General features: G+C 48.7%; 1 protein-coding gene across 1 annotated transcript in view; it reads left to right on the top strand.

Annotated features, from left to right (window-relative positions):
* Positions 1-15,595: 15,595 nt before the first annotated feature.
* Positions 15,596-22,149, top strand: part of srpk2 (SRSF protein kinase 2) — a gene marked incomplete at both ends in the record, with an annotated part of 49,167 nt that continues 42,613 nt past the window's right edge. Inside the window, 1 exon segment of the mRNA XM_084451407.1 lies at positions 15,596-15,660. Coding sequence (XP_084307533.1) covers positions 15,596-15,660 — 65 coding nt within the window.

Below are 22,149 nucleotides of genomic sequence, written 5' to 3'. Positions count from 1 at the left end.
TCCCGTCTTCCCGTAGCCAGAACCTTCTAGAAGCCTCGGCTGTGTGTTCATTGCTGCACACTTCTAGTCTAAGCAGCCTCAGTTCCCGTTTTATTCATATTAGCTCATATAGTCCAACGGACCGGGCTATGAATTGGGCTCGGCTATTGTGATACAATGAAGCAATAATGTGAACTGCTGGCTGAAACAGCCCGACAGCTTGTGGCGGTGGAGAATGTGCTTTAAAAGCTGGCACTATTAAAAGCTGGCACTATGCTGTCTGAATAGGTAGGCCTACTTGTACTAGGCCTAATAGGGGTTCTATCTCATGCTTACTGTTTTGGTGTGAAAATGAAAAGCAAAGCTGCTTCATACCTTTGTCTAACCAACTTCTTCTTAAACAGAAGAAACGATTTAATCCTGCAGGCAGCCCACGACAGAGGTAATAAATACTATGATTCAGCATCAAACATCATCCAGGAGCACCACCATGCAGTCGGTTTCATATTGGCCACCATTTCTCTTTTCTACCCAGTGTCAGTCACATCAAGGAGACCAATGGGGTCCCTGCCAGTAAGACCACCTCTGGCCAGGTGGGTGAAGACACCTTGACCCCAATGGTCAAAGCCATTGATGTGAACTTACTCCTTCCTGCCAAGGTGGTTGAGGTCAACACTCCCACCAAAGTGAAGGCCGCCAGCCTCCCCAAGGTGGTTGAAGCTCCCACCCCCATCAGAGTGGTTCAACCCGCCACCATCATCAAAGTGGCTGAAGCTCCCACCCCCATCAAAGTGGTTCAACCCGCCACCATCATCAAAGTGGCCGAAGCTCCCACCCCCATCAAAGTGGTTCAACCCGCCACCATCATCAAAGTGGCCGAAGCTCCCACCCCCATCAAAGTGGTTCAACCCGCCACCCCCATTAAAGTGGCTGAAGCTCCCACCCCCATCAAAGTGGTTCAACCCGCCACCCCCATCAAAGTGGTTGAAGCCACCACCCCCTCCCACGTGAATGGTACGTTCCATGCCTTCCTCCCTGTCTTTCTTGTCAACTCTGTTGTCTCCTTGTCCAACGTCTGACTAGATGCTAAATCATATTTGTTCTAGAGTAATGTATATTGTTCTACCACTCACCTGGTGCGTCAGGTGCGTACGGTTGTTTATTAGTAAACAACTGTCTCTTCCCTTGGTGCCTCACTAGGCTCTCTCCACCTTTGGGACGTCTGCGCTTCCAGCTCCCTGGACAGGTGAACAAGTACTTTATTGAAACAGGGTGAAGGCGTGACAGGCAAGGGGGGCATACTAATTATTCCCGGCGACCTTGATTAAAACCTTGGCTGTGTGTGTGACCCCACAGCGCAATCATGGACCACAGGGGTCGGCTGCCTAGTTTGCACTGGGCGAGTATCAGGGTTCCTGAGGGTCACGTTGGACAGAGAGGCCCCGCCCCCACCGCCACCCTCACACACCAGCAGCTGGTCTGCATGGGGTACGCTCTGAGAGAATGGACTGGCTGCACACACACGCTAGACACGCTACACACACCAACACACAACATTGTAGAGTACATTTACACACAAACGAAACACATTGAGTGTGTAACTTTACTGACTCACTGAGTTTGTCCATCCCAGGTTCCCCAACCTTGCGCAGACCTGCTACCTGAATTCCACCCTGCAGAGTCTTCTGAGCCTCCAGAGTTTCTGCAAAGGGCTCCGCAAGCAGCAGAGAGTCTGGAATTCAGTACCGGGAGCCAACCTCTTCAGGTGCTTCACACACACACACACACACACACACACACCCACACACACACACACACATTTGTACACAATAGGTACTCACAGAGTGCTGCTCCAAGAAAAATGCAATACATCCACACACCACACATGGTCCACATACAGCAACAGTAGAATTCCTTTGTGAAAACTCTCTCTCTCTCTCTCTCTCTCTCTCTCTCTCTCTCTCTCTGCAGGTTCTTTCTGGGGATCCAGGTGTCCAAGTTCACCAACGACCGGGGCCTCAAAAAGAGGCTGCTCTGGGCTTTTAAGGACTGTGTGTCAGCTGAGGCAGAAGAGTTCAAGGACAATGGCCAGAAGGTCGGTAACAGCTTCTTTTTGGGGGGGAGTGACTATTCTTACGGCGTCTTTTTGTATTGATTCAATGTCGTTATGTGCGCCGTAAGAATAGCAGGCATGTCTGTTGTCACGGCCGCCATCTATTAAGCATCAATTTCAAGCATTTTAACCATGAAGACATATTTGGGTTAGGGCTAGGGTTAAGGTTAGGGTTGAGGTTGGGGTTAGGGTTAAGGTTGGGGTTAGGGTTGAGGTTGGGGTTAGGGTTAAGGTTGGGGTTAGTGTTAAGGTTGGGGTTAGGGTTGAGGTTTGGGTTAGGGTTAGGGTTAGGGTTAAGGTTGGGGTTAGGGTTGAGGTTTGGGTTAGGGTTAAGGTTGGGGTTAGTGTTGGCGTTTAGGGCAGGGTTAGGGCACCGTAAGAATAGACTGTGACTTTTTTGTTAACAGCTTTTAAGGCTTCAGTGAGTGAAACGAAGAACAAAATGCAATAATTTGTTCCACTGTATTTTCTTACCTGGTTTTCCCTAGTATGTTTCATTCATTTATGTGTGTGCGCGTGCCTGTGTTTGTGTGTGGTGTGTGTGTGTGTGTGTGTGTGTGTGTGTGTGTGTGTGTTTAGGATGCCCATGAGTTCCTTGGCTGCCTCCTGAACCAGCTGATGTCTCTGGCTCCAGGTCTGAAGGGACAAGCAGTGGCGATGGGCAGGACCTATACCTGCCCTATCCAATCACATTTCACCTTCCAGCTGCAGAGCACAAGGACCTGTAGAAGGTGAGACACACGCACATACTGTGTGTAAACATGCATGCATTGCACACACACACACACACACACACACACACACACACACAAACAAACACACACACATACTGTACACATTTTTAGCTGGAACAGATCTAAATCCTTTTTCTTTGAAGGTGCGGAATGAAGTCCTCAAGACAGCAGAATAATTCAAACCTGTCCCTCGATTTGATCAGTGGCGATTCTGTAAAGGACAGCTTTCACAGATATTTCATGGTCAGTGTCACACTCTGTACTCTATTCACTGTTGTTGTATTTAACGATGAGGTCTGTATATCTCCCCAGGCGCTCGTACTAACCTTCTCCAACTCCATATGCCACAACTAGCTATGGTTAGGGTTAGAGTTAACGGATCAGTTAGTAGTTGATCGTTTATTTTTAGACATTTTTAATTCATTTATTGATTTTATTGGGGGTGGGCGGGGCTCAAAAGTGTTCCAGTGTCATGTACTTCCTGTAAACGATATTGGAGATGACCGCTGTTTCCTCTCTGCTGTAGGAGACGGAGCTGGACTACAGATGTGACTGTGGGGGTTCTAGCTCAGGCCTGCGCTGGTCTCTACTGACCATGCCTCGGTGAGAGAGCTGACCCTTGACCTCTGTGGGCTCGTCTGTGCATGCATATAGACATATAAGACTTCCTCTATTGCCCAAACACTTGCCAGTGATAATTATACAGCATTGAAATGCAACACCAAAGACTAAAATGACATCTTATATTTTACTACAGGCTACAGTTACATCTCTTCATATCAGAATTTGTTTATTGCCATGCAGTTTTCAACGAACTAGGAATTTGCTTTCATATATGTTCTTGTTCTTATAGAATATAATAATATAGTTATATTAGTATATCTACAGCTACAACATTACCTTCCTCTACAACTCTCTCTGGATTCTTTCTTTTTTTCTCTCAGGGTGTTGGTCCTCCATCTGAAGAGGTTCAGAAAGACGTCAGGTTTCACTCTGGAGAAGACAGAGGACCCGGTCCACCTGTCCAGAGAGCTGGTGGTGAGCTCTGGACCATCTGGGGAATCCGCAGTCCTTCTCCATGACAACAGGACCCAAACACCGGACCTCAACCAGAACCGAGGGAACCACATCCAGAACCAGAGCCCCCCACCGGCCACAGGTAACATCCCAGTAAAGGGTTCTGATCCTGCGCCGTTACAGATCACACAGAACGGACCAGGTGTAGAATACACTCTATTAAGCCGGGCTCAGACTACAGGATTTTTGGGCCGATTTATCCCAGATTCACCCCTCCCGACAATCGGAGGAGAAATCTGGTCTGGAACGTTGGTCGGGGGCCGATGATCGGCCCAGATGATCTTGTAATGTGAGGGGTTTACAGATCCAATCTTTTACCTCCCGATCGGCTCGCAGACCCATCGGGGCGGCCCCGATAATATCAAACATTTTTCATATTTAAGATTATTACGTCCCGACTTTACAAGCGAGAGGGCGAGACCAGTGGTTCGTTGCTCCCTCGGGCGCGATAAGATCCTGTAGTGTGTGCTGAGCCGTTATTTTCAAATCTTGCCGTGTGTGCTTGTTTGAGATGCGCAAGAAGAATATCTGTTAAAATTCTCCTTATGTGCGTGATGTAACCCGATTTCGAAATCGGTTAGGATTTTAAATATCCTGTAGTGTGAGCCCAGCATTAGTCAGAGCTGGAGAACAAGCATAGAGATCAGACTGGTCTTTTCTTGTCCTGTCCTTTGCCGATCCAGTCCTTCTGAGCACAAAGGAGAGCGAGCCAGAGAAAGAGGGGAGCGACTATGTGGTGCGGAGGACAGAGACAGATACTCTAGACTCAGAGAGACACAATCAAACACTCAAAGAGAAGGTAGCAGCCGACTGTATGGTTGAGAATAACACATGAGAACATCAGGCATGATCATGTTGATTCTGTGTGTATTGTATAAAGCTGGTATGTGTGTGTTAGTAATTACTAGCTTGTATTTCTCTCGTGTCAGGGAGGGTTCAGATACTGTCTTGTCAGCGTTTTGAGCCACATAGGCTCGTCTACCACATCAGGTGAGGCCTAGTTTGGACTGGATAAGACATGAAATGGCCCCTGTCTCATAGTTTAGGCACGCACACATCCTCAAGACACACACACACACACACACACACACACACACACACTTACTGTAGACCAACGACCTGGCTGAGAATAAAACAACAGAACTACTGACCTGTGAACTCGGATACATACAGTCCATGAACATAATATTATTATACTAACCTGAAAGCTTTACTGGTAAGAATACAACACACAGACAAAGAAGCAAATAACTCACAGTTGAAAGCAATTAATTGAAGGTGAGTGTCAACACACACACACACACACACACACACACACACACACACACACACACACACACACACACACAGGTTATACACATCTGATCACATCAACTGACTGTCTCCCCTCTCCTTGTAGCGTCTGATTTCCTTGTGTTCTGCATTACTGGACCAATAACATGTCTTCCCTGTTCTCTCCGTCTTCTCCATTTCCTGTGCTGACTCTGTCCCCTGTGTTCTGGGTTCTTTGTGATCCACCCTCAACTTGTTCTGTCCTGTAGGACATTACATCAGCGATGGCGTCTATGCTGATGGAGGCCCGGGAGACGGGAACGACCGCTGGCTCTCCTACGACGACCTCAACGTTTCGGAAACCACCGGAGCGTCGGTGTGTCGCCTGCGAGAGAAGAGCGCCTACATCCTCTTCTACGAAAGACAGGTGCCCTGTTCTCATTCACAGTTCTACACATAGCATGGAAATCAACAGTCATGTCCTTCAAGTTCAAGTCATCACTTTATAAGACGGGATATTTGCATACATCAACTACTTGGTGACATATAAATGTTTTCTCTTGTAGAAGCCGGAGATTTGTCCAGGATCTGGAGGGGGCAGCCTGGGCGCTGGACAGACCAGGGAGCCTCAGGCGGACGGCCAGGGGGCGGAGCCGAGGGCCAGGGGGCGGAGCCGAGGGCCAGAGCCAGTCCGGGGGATCCTGCGCTGTCCGGACCGCGGGACCGCGGTCCGGCCGCTGGAGGTCTGGCAGGAGTTCGGCAGGCCGGGCGCTGGACAGACCAGGGAGCCGAGGGCGGACGGCCAGGGGGCGGAGCCGAGGGCCAGAGCCAGTCCGGGGGATCCTGCGCTGTCCGGACCGCGGGACCGCGGTCCGGCCGCTGGAGGTCTGGCAGGAGTTCGGCAGGCCGGGCGCTGGACAGACCAGGGAGCCGAGGGCGGACGGCCAGGGGGCGGAGCCGAGGGCCAGGGGGCGGAGCCGAGGGCCAGAGCCAGTCCGGGGGATCCTGCGCTGTCCGGACCGCGGGACCGCGGTCCGGCCGCTGGAGGTCTGGCAGGAGTTCGGCAGGCCGGGCGCTGGACAGACCAGGGAGCCGAGGGCGGACGGCCAGGGGGCGGAGCCGAGGGCCAGGGGGCGGAGCCGAGGGCCAGAGCCAGTCCGGGGGATCCGGCGCTGTCTGGAGCGCGGGACCGCGGTCCGGCCGCTGGAGGTCTGGGAGGAGGTCGGCAGGCCCCGCCGACGGCCCAAAACCAGGCGGCTGAACATGCTGGGTCAGCTGGTAGACGGGCAGGGGAACCCAATGGAACCAGAGAACCCTGAGAGAACAGACGCAGCACCGGATGAGGAGACACTGACAGAGGAGACTGCTGCAGCACAGACTCGGGAACCGGACCTCAATTGTGGCTCTGGGCTCCGGGCACTCCAAGGAGGAGTCAACCAGACTGAGGCTAACCAGACTGAGGCTAACCAGACTGAGGCTAACCAGACTGAGGCTAACCAGACTGAGGCTAACCAGACTGGGTCTAATAAGACTGGGACTTACAGACTGGGGCTAACCAGACTGGGGCTAATGATACTGAGGCTAGCAGGGCTGAAGCTACTGAGAGGGTTAGGAATAGCCGCAGCTAAGAGGACAAGGATTGGGACAAGATCTTGAACAGGGCTGGAGTCGGGGACAGGGTCAGGCTCATCTACAAGGACAGGGGCCGTTCCAGGCTCTGAGGACCCCAGGAACCCAAACACAAAGGCTCTGAGGACCCCAGGAACCCAAACACAAAGGCTCTGAGGACCCCAGGAACCCAAACACAAAGGCTCTGAGGACCCCAGGAACCCAAACACAAAGGCCTGCAGGAGCCCAGGAACAGGAAACTGCCACCACACAGGAACAGGAACCTGCCACCACACAGGAACAGGAAACTGCCACCACACAGGAACAGGAACCTGCCACCACACAGGAACAGGAACCTGCCACCACACAGGAACAGGAAACTGCCACCACACAGGAACAGGAACCTGCCACCACACGGGAACAGGAAACTGCCACCACACAGGAACAGGAACCTGCCACCACACAGGAACAGGAAACTGCCACCACACAGGAACAGGAACCTGCCACCACACAGGAACAGGAAACTGCCACCACACAGGAACAGGAACCTGCCACCACACAGGAACAGGAAACTGCCACCACACAGGAACAGGAACCTGCCACCACACAGGAACAGGAACCTGCCACCACACAGGAACAGGAAACTGCCACCACACAGGAACAGGAAACTGCCACCACACAGGGCTGGAGCAGGGGGACACTAACAAGACGGTTTAGACCCCGCCGGTGGCCTCCACCTCTGCTAATTAGACTGATCGTAGCCACCTGTCTTCCTGTGGTCACATGGGTCCTGTTGGGCAGTCAACATGCGTATATCTGACTTGTATTCCTGCTACTCTGTGCCAGTTCAATGATAACGCATTTCAGAGAATGAACAAAGGGTTTAAAAAAACAAACAAAAAACACTAGACAGGTTTGAGAGAATCAAAGCATCTCCAGGTAGCATACTGACATTTGTTAACATTAAACTGGCACTGAGTAGCAGAAATGCAGGTCAGATATTACAGTGGCCCTAAAGTGTCACAACACAACGCATCAAAAAAAAGTGACAACGCATCAAAAATTGTGACAACGCATCAAAAATTGTGACAAAGCATCAAAAAAAAGTGACAACACATCAAAAAGGTGACAACACAACACAAACCGGCCACAACACAAACCGGTGAGCCACAACACAATGGAAGTGAGCCACAACTGGGGGGGTGGAGTCTCGCCATCACGCCACTATCCACGCCACGAACCCCACAACTCGGCCCCTGAGTAGGCTAGCAACACACGGTCTTCCCCGGTGGGTGCAGGAGGGTGGCCCAGAGAGGGCTACACTGTCCGCGACTGACTCTAACCTGAAGGGGCGGAGTCTCGCCATAACGCTACTATCCACACCACAATCCCACAACTTGGCCTTTCCGGAGCCCCCCGCTTACCCCTCTGCCATCAAGCTCTGCATGTGCTGGTATGCGGAATTTTGTGAAGTACTCCATGGTGCATGCAGGGATATACTTTGAGTTAAATTTCCATTATGTGACAGTACAATTACTTATAGCCACATCTGTGTTAATATCCAGATTGCCAGAGGATGGTGTATCAGCAGTTGTCCATCTTGACCAGCATGCTCTTGAGCTCATGCAGAGTCTGAGGGAGCTAGCGCAGAGACTATCCGGGGAGTCTGATGGGGTCGCACGGGGAGCAGTACTGGATGCACTGGACCCTGCAAAAACGGAGGAGGTCTTGGAGGAGCAGCTGAAGGACAAGGAGCATCAAAGGAAGATGGTGAGTAACTTCCGGGCAGAACTTTGTTCCTTATTTTTGCAGGGAAGTGTTAAGGATCTGCCAGACGTGGTCCGGCGGGTGCTGTCAGCCATTGTGTCTACAGCGTCCATGGGAAGAGGGGGAAGAAGCCTCTGAAGAATATAACCCTCTACAATGTCATATTACGTAAGGGATTGTTCATATTTTCGCAAAATAATACATTGTCTTTGCTTCATGCCATGTGCATTGAAACCATTCCCTTTTTGGTTAAAAGGTGCAGTTATGGCCTGTAAGCCAAGCACCACTGTGACGGAGGTGTCTGCCCAGCTGCAGGAGACGCTGAAACATGCCCCTGCTCGATTCAAAAAGGTATGTGATGTCAGTCAGTTCATTTTCTCGTATCCAGTGACATGGCACGCCTCCAATGCGACTTGCGTTTACAGCCATTTCATTATGTCCTTAGGCATCTGCCCCAGCCCAGCTGACCTCCCCAGCCCAGCCCCCGACCGCAGCTCCAGCCCTGACCACAGTGGAGTCTTCTGACGTGGATGACCTCTTCTGCCCAGACCCTCGATTCAGATGAGGGTGACCTCCAGCCCAGCCCGTCTCCCTAGACCTCCCTTCCCTGATGGATGGATCAGACCTGCAGTTTTCTGGAAGCTTGTTCAAGGGGAACACTTGGATCCACTGCCTGGGATCTCTGTTCCCTTACGGACTGAATATAAACGATGACTTAAAGTGTTTTCTGTACCTCTTTTCATTGGCTATTTAGATTAAGTTGTTTATGATGTTCATCTAGAGCTCATGTTTAACTTGTCTGTTGATATGATTGACTGATTTCTGTCACTTTGTTTACTGATTTGATTGGTTTTAGTTCCTGTCACTGTTCTTCTTCGTGTGGGTTTAATGTTATATACTCTCCCCCCCAGGCTCGGGGCAGAGGGGCTATCCTTTTACCACCCTGAGCCTGGGTAAGGGGGTCACCGGGGCTATGTATCTGGGCACACCTCCAGGAGCCATGTCACCGTTTCATCATCATGCGTTGGGTGCCCCATATATCGGACAGCCCTGGATAACGTGGTCTGCGGTTTGTTCACTATTGAAGAGTTGTGACTACTGAAGAAGGCCTCTTGAAATTATTTTCACCCTAATTGTCTAATCACCATCAGATGTGCTACTATAGGCCGTGGACCAGTGCCTGCGAGATACTGTGTTTGATTTTGAAGAAGGCCTGAAGGCTTAAACGCAAATTCTATTAAAAGAGAAAATGCTTTGCTAGGCTATATGGAGCCAGAGTGTGTGACACTTTTTTCCTGCTACAACACCACTCGAACATGGCAGGCTGGCACCCTCTGTCCTGCCTATGCTCCTACCCCTCTGTCCTATGTATGTGTGTGTGTGTGTGTCAAGCCCCCAGGATTCGAAATCTAAAGTGAAGGCCTATTGAACCGCGCCATCTTGGCTAGATTTGTAGTCACTTGGCTATTTCCGGTGACTTTTGACTTGCGCAGTTGAGTTTCTCTGGCCGACGCGCGTCCACGAAAAAGTTCACATTTATCTGAAATGTAGACGCGCGTTCCCGGCTCTCTCGGCTCTCCCCGCTTTGATTTAGCAATGAAAACCGGCTTGCATATTAACCTGTTTTTGTCAAATATATCAATTGGAGAAATTATTTTTTGATCCTGGCATCTTAGTTTTAACAGGTTAAATATAATTGAACATGTTTTGTTTGCTAGTAGATGGTATTCATTCCGTTCGCGATAACGTTATTGCAGCCAGGCTAAATTCCTCCAGGGAGCCAGTGACCGGCGAGTTGAAGAGCTTCACTCCCCGCCAGCAGGAGCTTTGGCCGCGGCTACCGCATCTCGGATAACCCGCTGAGTTCCTGGCTGCTATTTCACACTCGCCCTTGATCAATCCCAATACCGATCCATGGTAACAATGAATCAATCGTTCAGATCAGATGGGCAGTGCTGCATGCATGTTACAACATCATTGTTACCTTTATTAACATAACCATAGCCTACATTTATCTCTCTAACGTTAGGCTATCCATCTTACACCAGTCGGCCATTCGATAAATGGAAGCGGTGAACGCCAACGTTGACTGAAAACACCCAAACTCAGTGTATCGTTTCATCTTCATGCTACACATCAACTCCTTTCCATTGTATGTGAATAAATTCCTGTTATTCTAAAAATATCCCATTTCTGTCCATTCCTGGAAAAGGCTAATAATTGCTGTCAAATGATCACTCCAGTTTATCACCGTATCCCACTACCATTTCAACTATGCACAGGAGGTTGTCTTGTGGTCATTTTCATTAAAAAATGATTAGCCTGATCAGTTTGTTGTATGTATTAAGCCCTTTTTGAGCGGTATGCTTGTATTAATAGCTTATAGCTTGCCATACTCACCAACCTTGGGACCTCAGAAATAGGGAGCATTTCCAAACCAAATTGCGGGGGGGGGGGCATTAAAAGCATTACAAATTAGACATTAAAAGCATTAAAACGAAATGTGAAACTGTCACGCCCCCTCTCTCTGCGGCAGCCGTGTCCTCTGCCTTCTGTCTCCTCCCAGCCCCTCCCTGCTCTGGTATGCCTGGAAGGCAATCAACGCTACCTACCAAGCACACCTGTTCCCAATCCTCATCAGCAGCTGAAGGCCTATATAAATCCCTGGCTCCTTCCCTTCGGGGCCAGATCGTACTGTTAGGAAATGGCAGGCTAGGTAACCCCAAGGCAGACACAGACACAGGTTATGCTCAAAAAAATGATTTACTGGTTCTTTACACCAAAATAACACAAAAAACGGACAAAAACTTGGCTTATAGTTCTCCTCCAACTGGGCTAAGAGTCCTTCACGAACTGAGTAATCCACAAAAAGGTGATGGCAGCAGAAGGGATCCTCAGGCAGCTGGAGAGGCAGGCGTCACAAAACTGAAAAAACAAGGAAAAACATATAAGACAAATGTCACTCGAAAAACATGAAAAAACTAGAGGCTCATACACTTTCCTGAATAGATCCTTTTTTTTCTTTTACATAGTTTTTACTCTAGAACCCTTGTGTGTAAAATGTATCTGTTGTGTAGTGTAGTGGTTAGGGCACAGTCACACTAGCACTGTTCTTGTCCATGCTGTAAGAGGGGGATGGGCCTTTGTCAGTGGGGGTCGGTACTGTGCCCGTGGATTGGGGCTGAGTGCTGGGGGAGTAACAGTACGATCTGGCCTTGATGAACCCCGCAGACACTGATACCCTACTCAACCCCACAGCCAAACCGTCCAGTCACTCCCCCAGCACTCAGCCCCAATCCACGGGAACAGTACCGACCCCCACTGACAAAGGCCCATCCCCCTCTTACAGCATGGACAAGAACAGTGCTAGTGTGACTGTGCCCTAACCACTACACTACACAACAGATACATTTTACACACAAGGGTTCTAGAGTAAAAACTATGTAAAAGAAAAAAAAGGATCTATTCAGGAAAGTGTATGAGCCTCTAGTTTTTTCATGTTTTTTGAGTGACATTTGTCTTATATGTTTTTCCTTGTTTTTTCAGTTTTGTGACGCCTGCCTCTCCAGCTGCCTGAGGATCCCTTCTGCTGCCATCACCTTTTTGTGGATTACTCAGTTCGTGAAGGACTCTTAGCCCAGTTGGAGGAGAACTATAAGCCAAGTTTTTGTCCGTTTTTTGTGTTATTTTGGTGTAAAGAACCAGTAAATCATTTTTTTGAGCATAACCTGTGTCTGTGTCTGCCTTGGGGTTACCTAGCCTGCCATTTCCTAACAGAAACATTATATATATATATATATATATATGTGTGTATGGAGCAATTGTTTTTAATGTCCGACTTTTGTCTGTGCTGTTCAGTAAATGTGCATCTGTCCTAATTTATTGTAGCCTATCTATCTACTACACAACCTAGTTCAAATTTATGAATCTCCCGCGGAAGTCAGGAGGGTTGGCAAGTAGGCTATGGTCACTGCTCCCCAGTAAAATTGAATAATTGAGGGGTTACTTACAGTACAAAAAAGTACAGCATTTGTAGAACTCGGATGATACTACATAAATTGCCATGCAAAGCCAGAGACTGTTGCTTGTAGACGACAAGACTGCTGTAACCATTCAAATGTGGAGGCTACACTGCATTGAAGGTGGGTTGGCTTACTTGACACAGAACACAGAAAACGGACACCACAAAAAAGGGCTTAAAGCAGGTCCTAAACAGCAGCAGGTCTGGTTGAGGTGTGAACTGGTCTCCTAAAAATGGCTTGAGCTGTGAGGATAAGAGGAGGCACACTGTTTCTGTTATTACATTTCAATAATAGAATATGACACACAAACCACATACATACACACATACACATACAGCCCGTCTTGGTTTAAAGCCCACTCACCAACGTCAAGGTGCAAGCCTATCGAGTGGGAACACGAGACCAATCACGAACAGGACAAACTCAGACGGGACAACACAGCATACAAATAATCAAGGAATGTGTATGTTGTCATGCTGTTTCACATTTCGTTTTAATGCTTTTAATGTCTAATTTGTAATGCTTTTAATGCCCCCCCCCCTCCCCGCAATTTGGTTTGGAAATGATCACGCCGCGGAAGATTCATAAATTTGAACTAGGTTGTGTAGTAGATAGGCTACAATAAATTAGGACAGATGCACATTTACTGAACAGCACAGACAAAAGTCGGACATTAAAAACAATTGCTCCATACACACACATATATATATAAGACAATCTCCTGTGCATAGTTGAAATGGTAGTGGGATACGGTGATAAACTGGAGTGATCATTTGACAGCAATTATTAGCCTTTTCCAGGAATGGACAGAAATGGGATATTTTTAGAATAACAGTAATTTATTCACATACAATGGAAAGGAGTTGATGTGTAGCATGAAGATGAAACGATACACTGAGTTTGGGTGTTTTCAGTCAACGTTGGCGTTGACCACTTCCAGCTATCGAATGGCCGACTGGTGTAAGATGGATAGCCTAACGTTAGAGAGATAAATGTAGGCTATGCTTATGTTAATAAAGCTAACAATGATGTTGTAACATGCATGCAGCACTGCCGATCTGATCTGAACGATTGATTCATTGTTACCATGGATCGGTATTGGGATTGATCAAGGGCGAATGTGAAATAGCAGCCAGGAACTCAGCGGGTTATCCGAGATGCGGTAGCCGCGGCCAAAGCTCCTGCTGGCGGGGAGTGAAGCTCTTCAACTCGCCGGTCACTGGCTCCCTGGAGGAATTCAGCCTGGCTGCAATAACGTTATCGCGAACGGAATGAATACCATCTACTAGCAAACAAAACATGTTCAATTATATTTAACCTGTTAAAACTAAGATGCCTGGATGAAAAAATAATTTCTCCAATGGATATATTTTACAAAAACAGGTTAATATGCAAGCCGGTTTTCATTGCTAAATCAAAGCAGGGAGAGCCGAGAGAGCCGGGAACGCGCGTCTACATTTCATATAAATGTGAACTTTTTCGTGGACGCGCGTCGGACAGAAAAGCTCAACTGCGCAAGTCAAAAGTCACCGGAAATAGCCAAATGACTACAAATCTAGCCAAGATGGCGCGGTTCAATAGGCCTTCACTTTAGATTTCGAATCCTGGGGGCTTGGTTTAACGCAAAACCTTCAAATACTGTATCACAGCAATATCCACGGTTATATTATACCCATTATATTATATCCATGAATATTACAGATCATACTAAATTGTGCACTCGCTGGGTACTCAGATTAAGCAACTCCTTTCACCTTATCTTGCTGAATGAGCCAGAAATTGTGAAAATAAAAGTTTTCTCACAAGTAAACGGTGTAGCCTGGCCCTATTATGAGGTTATTTGTAGCTCTATACAGATTCAAGATTCGCCATGTACATGGTTTACACACACTAGGAATTTAACTAGCGCAATGGCATTACGCTGATGGACATAGGACAGGGTGCAGGACAGGACAGGACAGGACAGGACAGGGTGCAGGACAGGACAGGACAGGACAGGACAGTGCAAAGACATAACAGAGCACATGCAATACACAATACAGTGCACATACAAAATACAGTAACCAATAAAAAAAAAAAAATTTTTAAAACTCACTTGGATAGCAGTGGATAGGCAGAGGAGAGACGTCCTTCATAAAATAACGAAGACATATGTCTACTTCTGGGACATCTGATGGCGCGCTGCTTTGGCGCTCACCTGTGCCTCGCCTGTGCAGCCAGGTAACGGTAGGCTATGGTAAGAGATGGTACCCACTGAGCAAAGACACGTCTAAAAGACGTCTTTTAGATGTCTTTTTTGTCTTTTTCGGACGTCCAAAGACATCCAATTAGGAGCCAGAATGAATGTTTTTTTAAGACGTTCAGATATTGAACCCGTTCTGCACGTCCACAGACGTCTTAGAGGGGTCCAAGCCAGACGTGTGAATATTGAGGGGTCCAGCAGACGAACACACGGGGTTCAGGACCGACGGACGTTATTAAGACATGATCTGAACGTCTCCCTGACGTTGCGTGTTTGCTGGGTAACCATGGCGTAGTACCTATGCGCGGCCACGTGGGACCTCGGTGCCGGAGCGTAGTACCTATGCGCGTCCACGTGGGACCTCGGTGCCGGAGCACCTATGCGCGTCCACGTGGGACCTCGGTGCCGCGCAGCGCGCCGCCTCCTCCCGGCAGACAGAGGGAGCGCGCGCTCTCTGACGCGTGCAGGTTGGAGAGCGAGCGCGAGATCCCGGCTGCTGCTGCCGAGCTGAGGGGAACGAGGACAACATCATGAGCTCGAGGAAAGGTGCGTAGTTATCATCCTTCATTCCTCCCGAATCCGCGCCGGTTTGAATGGTCTCGATGGTTCGAGGCGGAGATGGAAACTCGGGGCTTGCGAGGTTTCTCACTATTTTACTCAACGATGCTGAGACCCGCCGGACAGAGACTGAGACTGATGTGTTGTTCTTTCTCTGTGTCCCTCTCTATCCCCCTCTTCGGACGTCGGTCATGCCTGTGAATGAATCTAATCTCCCCCAGTGATGGCCATCCAGGCCAGGAAGAGACGGCCGAAGGGGAAGAAAGAGAAGACAGCCCACCATCGAAGGTAAGCAGGGCGGGGGTAGAGAGTAGTGGACGTGGACTAGCCTACGGTGCCCATTCGTTGTGTTTGTGTCAGGTCGTGACAGCGGTTGGGTCTCCATGCCGTCGGTTGTAGCCCAACGGCTCCATCCGGGGCCTTTAGCCTCTACGATGACATACGAGGAGCGAGCGTTTAAACGAACGGCAAAAACGCAGGGCGCGCGAGGGCGACGGTGCAGGTGCTGGCACCGGGACCACCGGGACCACCGGGACCGGGACCGGCCTTTGCGGCTCGGGTCCAGCTATTCTGCCCGGTCCAACTGTGTGGTGTCGGAAGGAAACGTCCCGTTTCCCCCGTTTGTAGTGTACTGAGCCTGCTGTGCCATTCTGGCCGTATCGAATATGAATTGTGTGACCTACGAGCGCAATAAAACAAGCATTGATTCTCGATCAGGTGACGCAGAAAGCGTCATGACACCGCTTTGACTGATGGGGGACCGCTTTGACTGATGGGGGTGGCAGAAACGAGCTGACAGATGTGGCAGCTTTCACTGACCTCATTGTAATGACAGCTCTGGAGACGGATAAGCAGCCTACAAGATTACATCATGTCAGTTTAGGGAAGCTGCCTATTTGTGAATCGAACTTGGTTTGTGGCAGATGGTGATATTATAGCGTGTGTGGGGCGTCAGACGAAGATTTGTGCTAGATTTTGGGGTGTGAATGAGCCTATACTGCCCACTGAGCAAAGACACGTCTAAAAGACGTCTTTTAGATGTCTTTTTTTTCTTTTTCGGACGTCCAAAGACATCCAATTAGGAGCCAGAATGAATGTTTTTTTTAGACGTTCAGATATTGAACCCGTTCTGCACGTCCACAGACGTCTTAGAGGGGTCCAAGCCAGACGTTTGAATATTGAGGGGTCCAGCAGACGTACAAACGGGGTTCAGGACCGACGGACGTTATTAAGACATGATCTGAACGTCTCCCTGACATTGCGTGTTTGCTGGGTGCACATCGCATGGTGTATCAGCCGGTATCACGGAGTGTAGGTGGCCACTCTTGTCACGAGAAGTCACGGTGGTTGGTGTGCATCGCACGGCGCAGTGACTAACGTGCATGAGAATCGGTCTGGAGAGAGGGGGTCCGACGTCTATTGGACCGACGTCACCGGCGTAGCCACTGGCATGAATTAGCCTGGGCGATACAAAGGCTCTGCTATGTTGATTCAGGACACATGGTAAGAGATACCAGAATGATTCTAATCACAAACATGTTTCCCTCCGTAGTAGCCTATATCCCAAATCCAGTATTTGAATGGCCACACTATCATTCACCAATTGCAGACTAGCCTATTTACAGTAAATGTACCCAGTTAATTTTGTTCATTATATCATGTGCAGCTTCTCAAGAGACATCACATTGACGGAGAGAAGACTGTGTGCAAAAACTCTGTGACCAGAATAAAAGAAAGGTTACAAAAGAGGGCAAGTCCCTCTCCAAGATTAAGTTTGTAATCCAGATTCACTTGGAGACGGTAGAATCTCCCTCTCTCTTTCTCCCTCTATTTGATATTAAAGCTCAGATGCCAAAGGTCTCTCTCGCCTTCAAAGTGAAACCGGGGTAATAAGATCTCTGTCCTTTGTTCTTCGTCTCTACTCATGCTTGTCTTCCGCAGTGAACACTAGAGTGTTCATCTCTGGAGACACGCTTTGAGCGAGGAAACCACAACAAGCGCACAGCGTGTTCTCAGGTGACTTCATAACGCTCGCAACAAGTTGTCCTTCCTGTTTGGCGGTATCACCCCGGTGATGAGTCCTCAGTCAACGTTCGAGCTTACAGTACCCAGCCAGGCCCCGCCCCCATTTACTACATGTAAACAGACACTTCATATGCGCGGTCTCTCTCTCGTACAAATGCACTCTCGCTCGCCCACTCACAGGTACCCGCCCTGTTTGTAATAAGAGGAAGCTCGTCCATCTAGAAGAGAAAGCTCGTCCATCTAGAATCGGCAGTAGCCACAGCTCCAATCAGCCAATCACACTCACAGTCTGTCTTTTATTCATGTAATTTGGGAAAGACACGCCCCTGTTTCCACCCCCTCTGTTCCTCAGGGGTCGACCATCCCAAGGAGGTTATTATAACGGCCCATCCCTCACCACACCCCCTTCCTGGCGGCCCTGACCACACCCCACAAGACAACACCCCCCCCGGAGAGAGCCCAAACAAAGCTGAGAAGAATAGAGGCTCCTTTCACTGATCTCTAACAGAACAGCTAGGGCAGATTCTACAGAGGCTCAAAGTCCTGGGTGTGTGTGTGTGTGTGTGTGTGTGTGTGCGCGTGCAAGTCTAAGGTTAATTTGTGAAATACCATAAATTCATGATTTCAGCTGTGCTACAGTGTGTATCAATCAATCAATCAATCAAAGCTTTATTTGTATAGCGCATTTCATACCCAGGGGCAACACAATGCGCTGTGTTGTGTCTTACACCAGAGTCTCATCCCTCAAAACCCAAATGCATGCCGGCACCTCAACTGGCCTTCTCCGTCACATTGATAATAGCCTGACTCAGCGGGTTTGAGGGATAAGCCTTGTCATTAATTTATTACTACTGCTTCGTTAATCAGTGGCGCCGATTCATGTGGTCGGCCAATTAGTGGTGATGGAAGATTCTCCCAGACTACAACCTAGCAACCACTCTGCCGATTGTGATTGGGCGATGAGTCCAGCCAGACCTTTCCAGCGCTGACATAGCATAAATGCAGTGTGGACATGGGTCTGGCTATGCGAGACTACATCAATGGTGCTTTTAGTTGTATGTTCCACACTGCACTTGAAATACATGTCAGATACCCCTTTCATAAGCTTCGACATTCTACAAGACACACCTTGTGACGTGCGTGTGTGTTTGCATGCATGTGTATTTGGGATACAGGAGGTGTGGTCTGGTCAGTAAAGTTCAGATAAAGTTCACTTTTTCCCATCAAACCACCCCCTCTTTTCACCAAAACATTCCCTTCTTTTGTGATTCTTTACTAGCAGTAAGTCAGTAACATCATCCTCCTGATCACTGCGCCAAAAAGAGCACACAAGCCATTTCTCTTCACCTGGAGATCACATTGTCCCACTGTCTGCTGATACAGTTGAGGCCTATATAGCGAAGAATCGCCCATTAAAAGCCCACATAACAGTCTGCTTTGATCCTCCCTGTTCATAGTGTGCATAGTTCACTGCCTGCTGAGTGATAATACTATTATTCATACAATATGTGTGTGTGTGTGTGTGTGGCTGTGAATATTGTTTTAGAGGAAGCTGTTACGACATTTCGTTATACTTGTATAATGACAATAAAGCTTTCAATTCAATTCAATATAGCCAACGTTCTATACAACACCGGATGAATTCAGCGTTCAGAGAACATCAGAATGGAACCAGGCCAGGCCAGCCTGGCCTACAGTATGGCTGATCAATCAATCAATCAATCAATCAACCAATCAATCAATCAATCAATCAATCAAAGCTTTATTTGTATAGTGCATTTCATATCCAGAGGCAACACAATGCGCTTTACAGAGAACAAGGGAGGAGGGCATACGACCCACTCTACATATTCCAGAGGGAAGCAAAAAACCAGTATCACCCGGGGGCCAGATAAGTGAGCTGTAAAAATTCTTACTGCTCCAGGAGTATGTTTGTCTACCGGCTAAGTGAGAAGAGGAAAGATCTGCACACTGATTTCTCCCCGTCCACTTTATTGAGAATATCGCAACGTTTCGACCCTTAGGTCTTCATCAGGCAACTTCCACGGCAACTTGCCTGATGAAGACCTAAGGGTCGAAACGTTGCGATCAGATAGATACATGCCAGTGAAGCCAGGAATAGGGCTAAACAGGAAATTCAGTGTCCATATCCTTTAAGCAATCAGACCTCACTTCCTGTGTATGCGGCGTTGCGTTGACGTTGAGTGGCGGCCATGTTTATTTGTGCCCGCTGACTCTTAGTGAGAATGCATAAGTATGTCAAGTTTAAGTATGTCAAAGGGATGATGCATTAAGCATTGAGACCTCACTTCCTGTTTACGCGGCGTTGTATTCACGTTGAGTGGCGGCCATGTTAATTTGTGCCCGCTGTCTCTTAATGTGGCCTAATACGGAACATGACAACATATTATAGGTCCGTCGCGCTCCGCCCATCAGTCAAAAAGCCTCTGTTCCCTGATTAAAAGACGTGTCTTTGACATGGGACAACCCTCGGCTTCAGTGCCACACATTTTGGTTTGTCACTTTTGAATTTGTCAAATCACAAATCCACGTGTCCCGGTCAACTTTCATTGGATACTAGACCTTCAGTCTTGCTAGCACCGGCATACAGCAGCTTATCATAAACCACAATATTACAGCTTCAATAACTTTACCGTAGCATATGCGATATGTAGGCCGCAGCTTGGATCTCATACATCATAACTACTAATGATACTCCGGCCCCAGTGCGTTCTCCCTGGTATAAATCTGTTCTCTTCTCTCTGCCGTCACCTGTAATGAAAGTATGCGCTAGGCTAGGCTCATTCCCGCTGATTGATGTCGCTACACATTGCACAGTAAACTGCATTGATTTCCGTCGGGGTTTCCGCCGGCCCACGGGTCTTTGATGGAAGACGGGCCGACAGGCGCAGCTCGGCTAGCAGGGCCAGGAGAGGTTCTCTGGAGCGGGACGATGAGGTTAGAACCGGGCCTTGTGAATCAGAACCGGTGAATGTAGAGGAGAGGTACTGTGTGAGGTAGCTTGCGTTTTAATCAGCTTCCATGCTTGGTTTAAAAAAATCTGTGTAACTGTATGTGTAACATATCTCAATCAATTAATCAATCAAAGCTTTATTTATATAGCGCATTTCATACCCAGAGGCAACACAATGCGCTTTACAGAGAACAAGGGAGGTGGGCATACGACCCACCCCTACATATTCCAGAGGGAAGCAAAAAAATAGTAATCACCCGGGGGCCAGATAAGTGAGCTGTAAATATTCTTCCCTGACCCCTCTCAACAAGGCGATCGAGCAAGCTCCTGGAGTATGTTTGTCTACCGGCTAAGAACATTTATAAAGCAGTACGTTACATCAAATTACATTTCAGAGTTATTTGTAATTGAGCACATCTGACTGGTGAATTAGACAGATTGTTTCTGGTGCCTCAGCTTGAATAAGCATCAGTGTTCGAATAACCGACAGAATTTAATTGATTCTCAGAGTGGATAGAAAAAGAACCAGAACACCAAACCAGACACCGGTATCCTGTAGTTAGTCAGGCCTACATGGCCTAGTTTACTATGCTGTGTGTTTTTCTCCACGCACCACACACACACAGGACTGGGGATCAGGGTGTGTGTTTTTCTCCACGCACCACACACACACATAGCCCTTTTCCACCAAAGGAACTCTGGTTCGTGAACCGGTTCCTTTCAAAATTCCTGGAAACTTGGTTCTGTCCAGAGAACGGGCCCGCGTTTCGACCAGTTGTGAGCCGAACCGTCGTCAGCCCACGCCCATGATGTCGTCACGGTTCGCACTGAAAAACCTACTATTCTGTGGTGCCGGTTTCGGAACCAGCTTTCGGGTTCCCGAACTCATTTCTTTTTGGTCAAAATGCTCGGAACCATTCAAAATTAGGTTCTCGAAACCGGCACCGAACCGGTTCCCTCTTGGTGGAACAGGCCTAACAGAGGACTGGGGATTAGGGGGTGTGTTTGCGCGCACGTCAGGGCGGCTCGGGAGTTCGATCCCTGTCTGGCAGATCTGGACGGCTCAGCCAATCCGTCTCTGTCAATACCGCAGCCTGAGTGGACGGATCGGAGGGCACGGGCCTCAGCTGATCATGTGAGCTGCATATTGAGAGGATGAGAGGGGCGGGGGGGGGGGGGGCTTTCTGGGTGACCGCCTGGGTAACGGAGGGCGATGAGGGGGAGGGAGAATGAGGGAGGAACGGAGAGAGAGGGGGAGGGAGAAAGTGTGTGTGTTCGTGTGTGTGTGTGTGTGTGGAGAAAGAGGGAGGAACGGAGAGAGGGGGAGGGAGAAAGTGTGTGTGCGTGTGTGTGTGTGTGGAGAGCGAGAAAGAGGGAGGAACGGAGAGAGGGGGAGGGAGAAAGTGTGTGTCCGTGTGTGTGTGTGTGTGTGTGTGTGTGTGTGTGTGTGAGAGAGAGAGAGAGAGAGGAGTCAGTGGGAGGGCAGCCAGAGGAAATGAGTGTCAGCTAAGCCAGTGCTGTGTCAGACGCTGGCTGACATGCACATAGATCACCCTGTGTGTGAGGTTTAGTGTGTGCGTGTGTGTGTGTGTGTGTGTGTGTGTGTGTGTGTGTGGTATATTCACCTTTTCTCTTCAGCCAATTATTTTTTTTCCACTACAGTAACCTGTGAAATGTGTCATGACATGTAAAACATGCAGAGCTGCAAATTACAATTTCTTCCTTAGTGTGCCAGTCCAACATGGTTAGAAAAACACACACAGAGCCATGTTTGATTC

This window comes from Borostomias antarcticus (genome assembly GCF_949987555.1).
Source record: "Borostomias antarcticus genome assembly, chromosome: 16".
Classification (NCBI taxonomy): domain Eukaryota; kingdom Metazoa; phylum Chordata; class Actinopteri; order Stomiiformes; family Stomiidae; genus Borostomias; species Borostomias antarcticus.
This window is presented reverse-complemented; position numbering and strand designations above follow the sequence as displayed.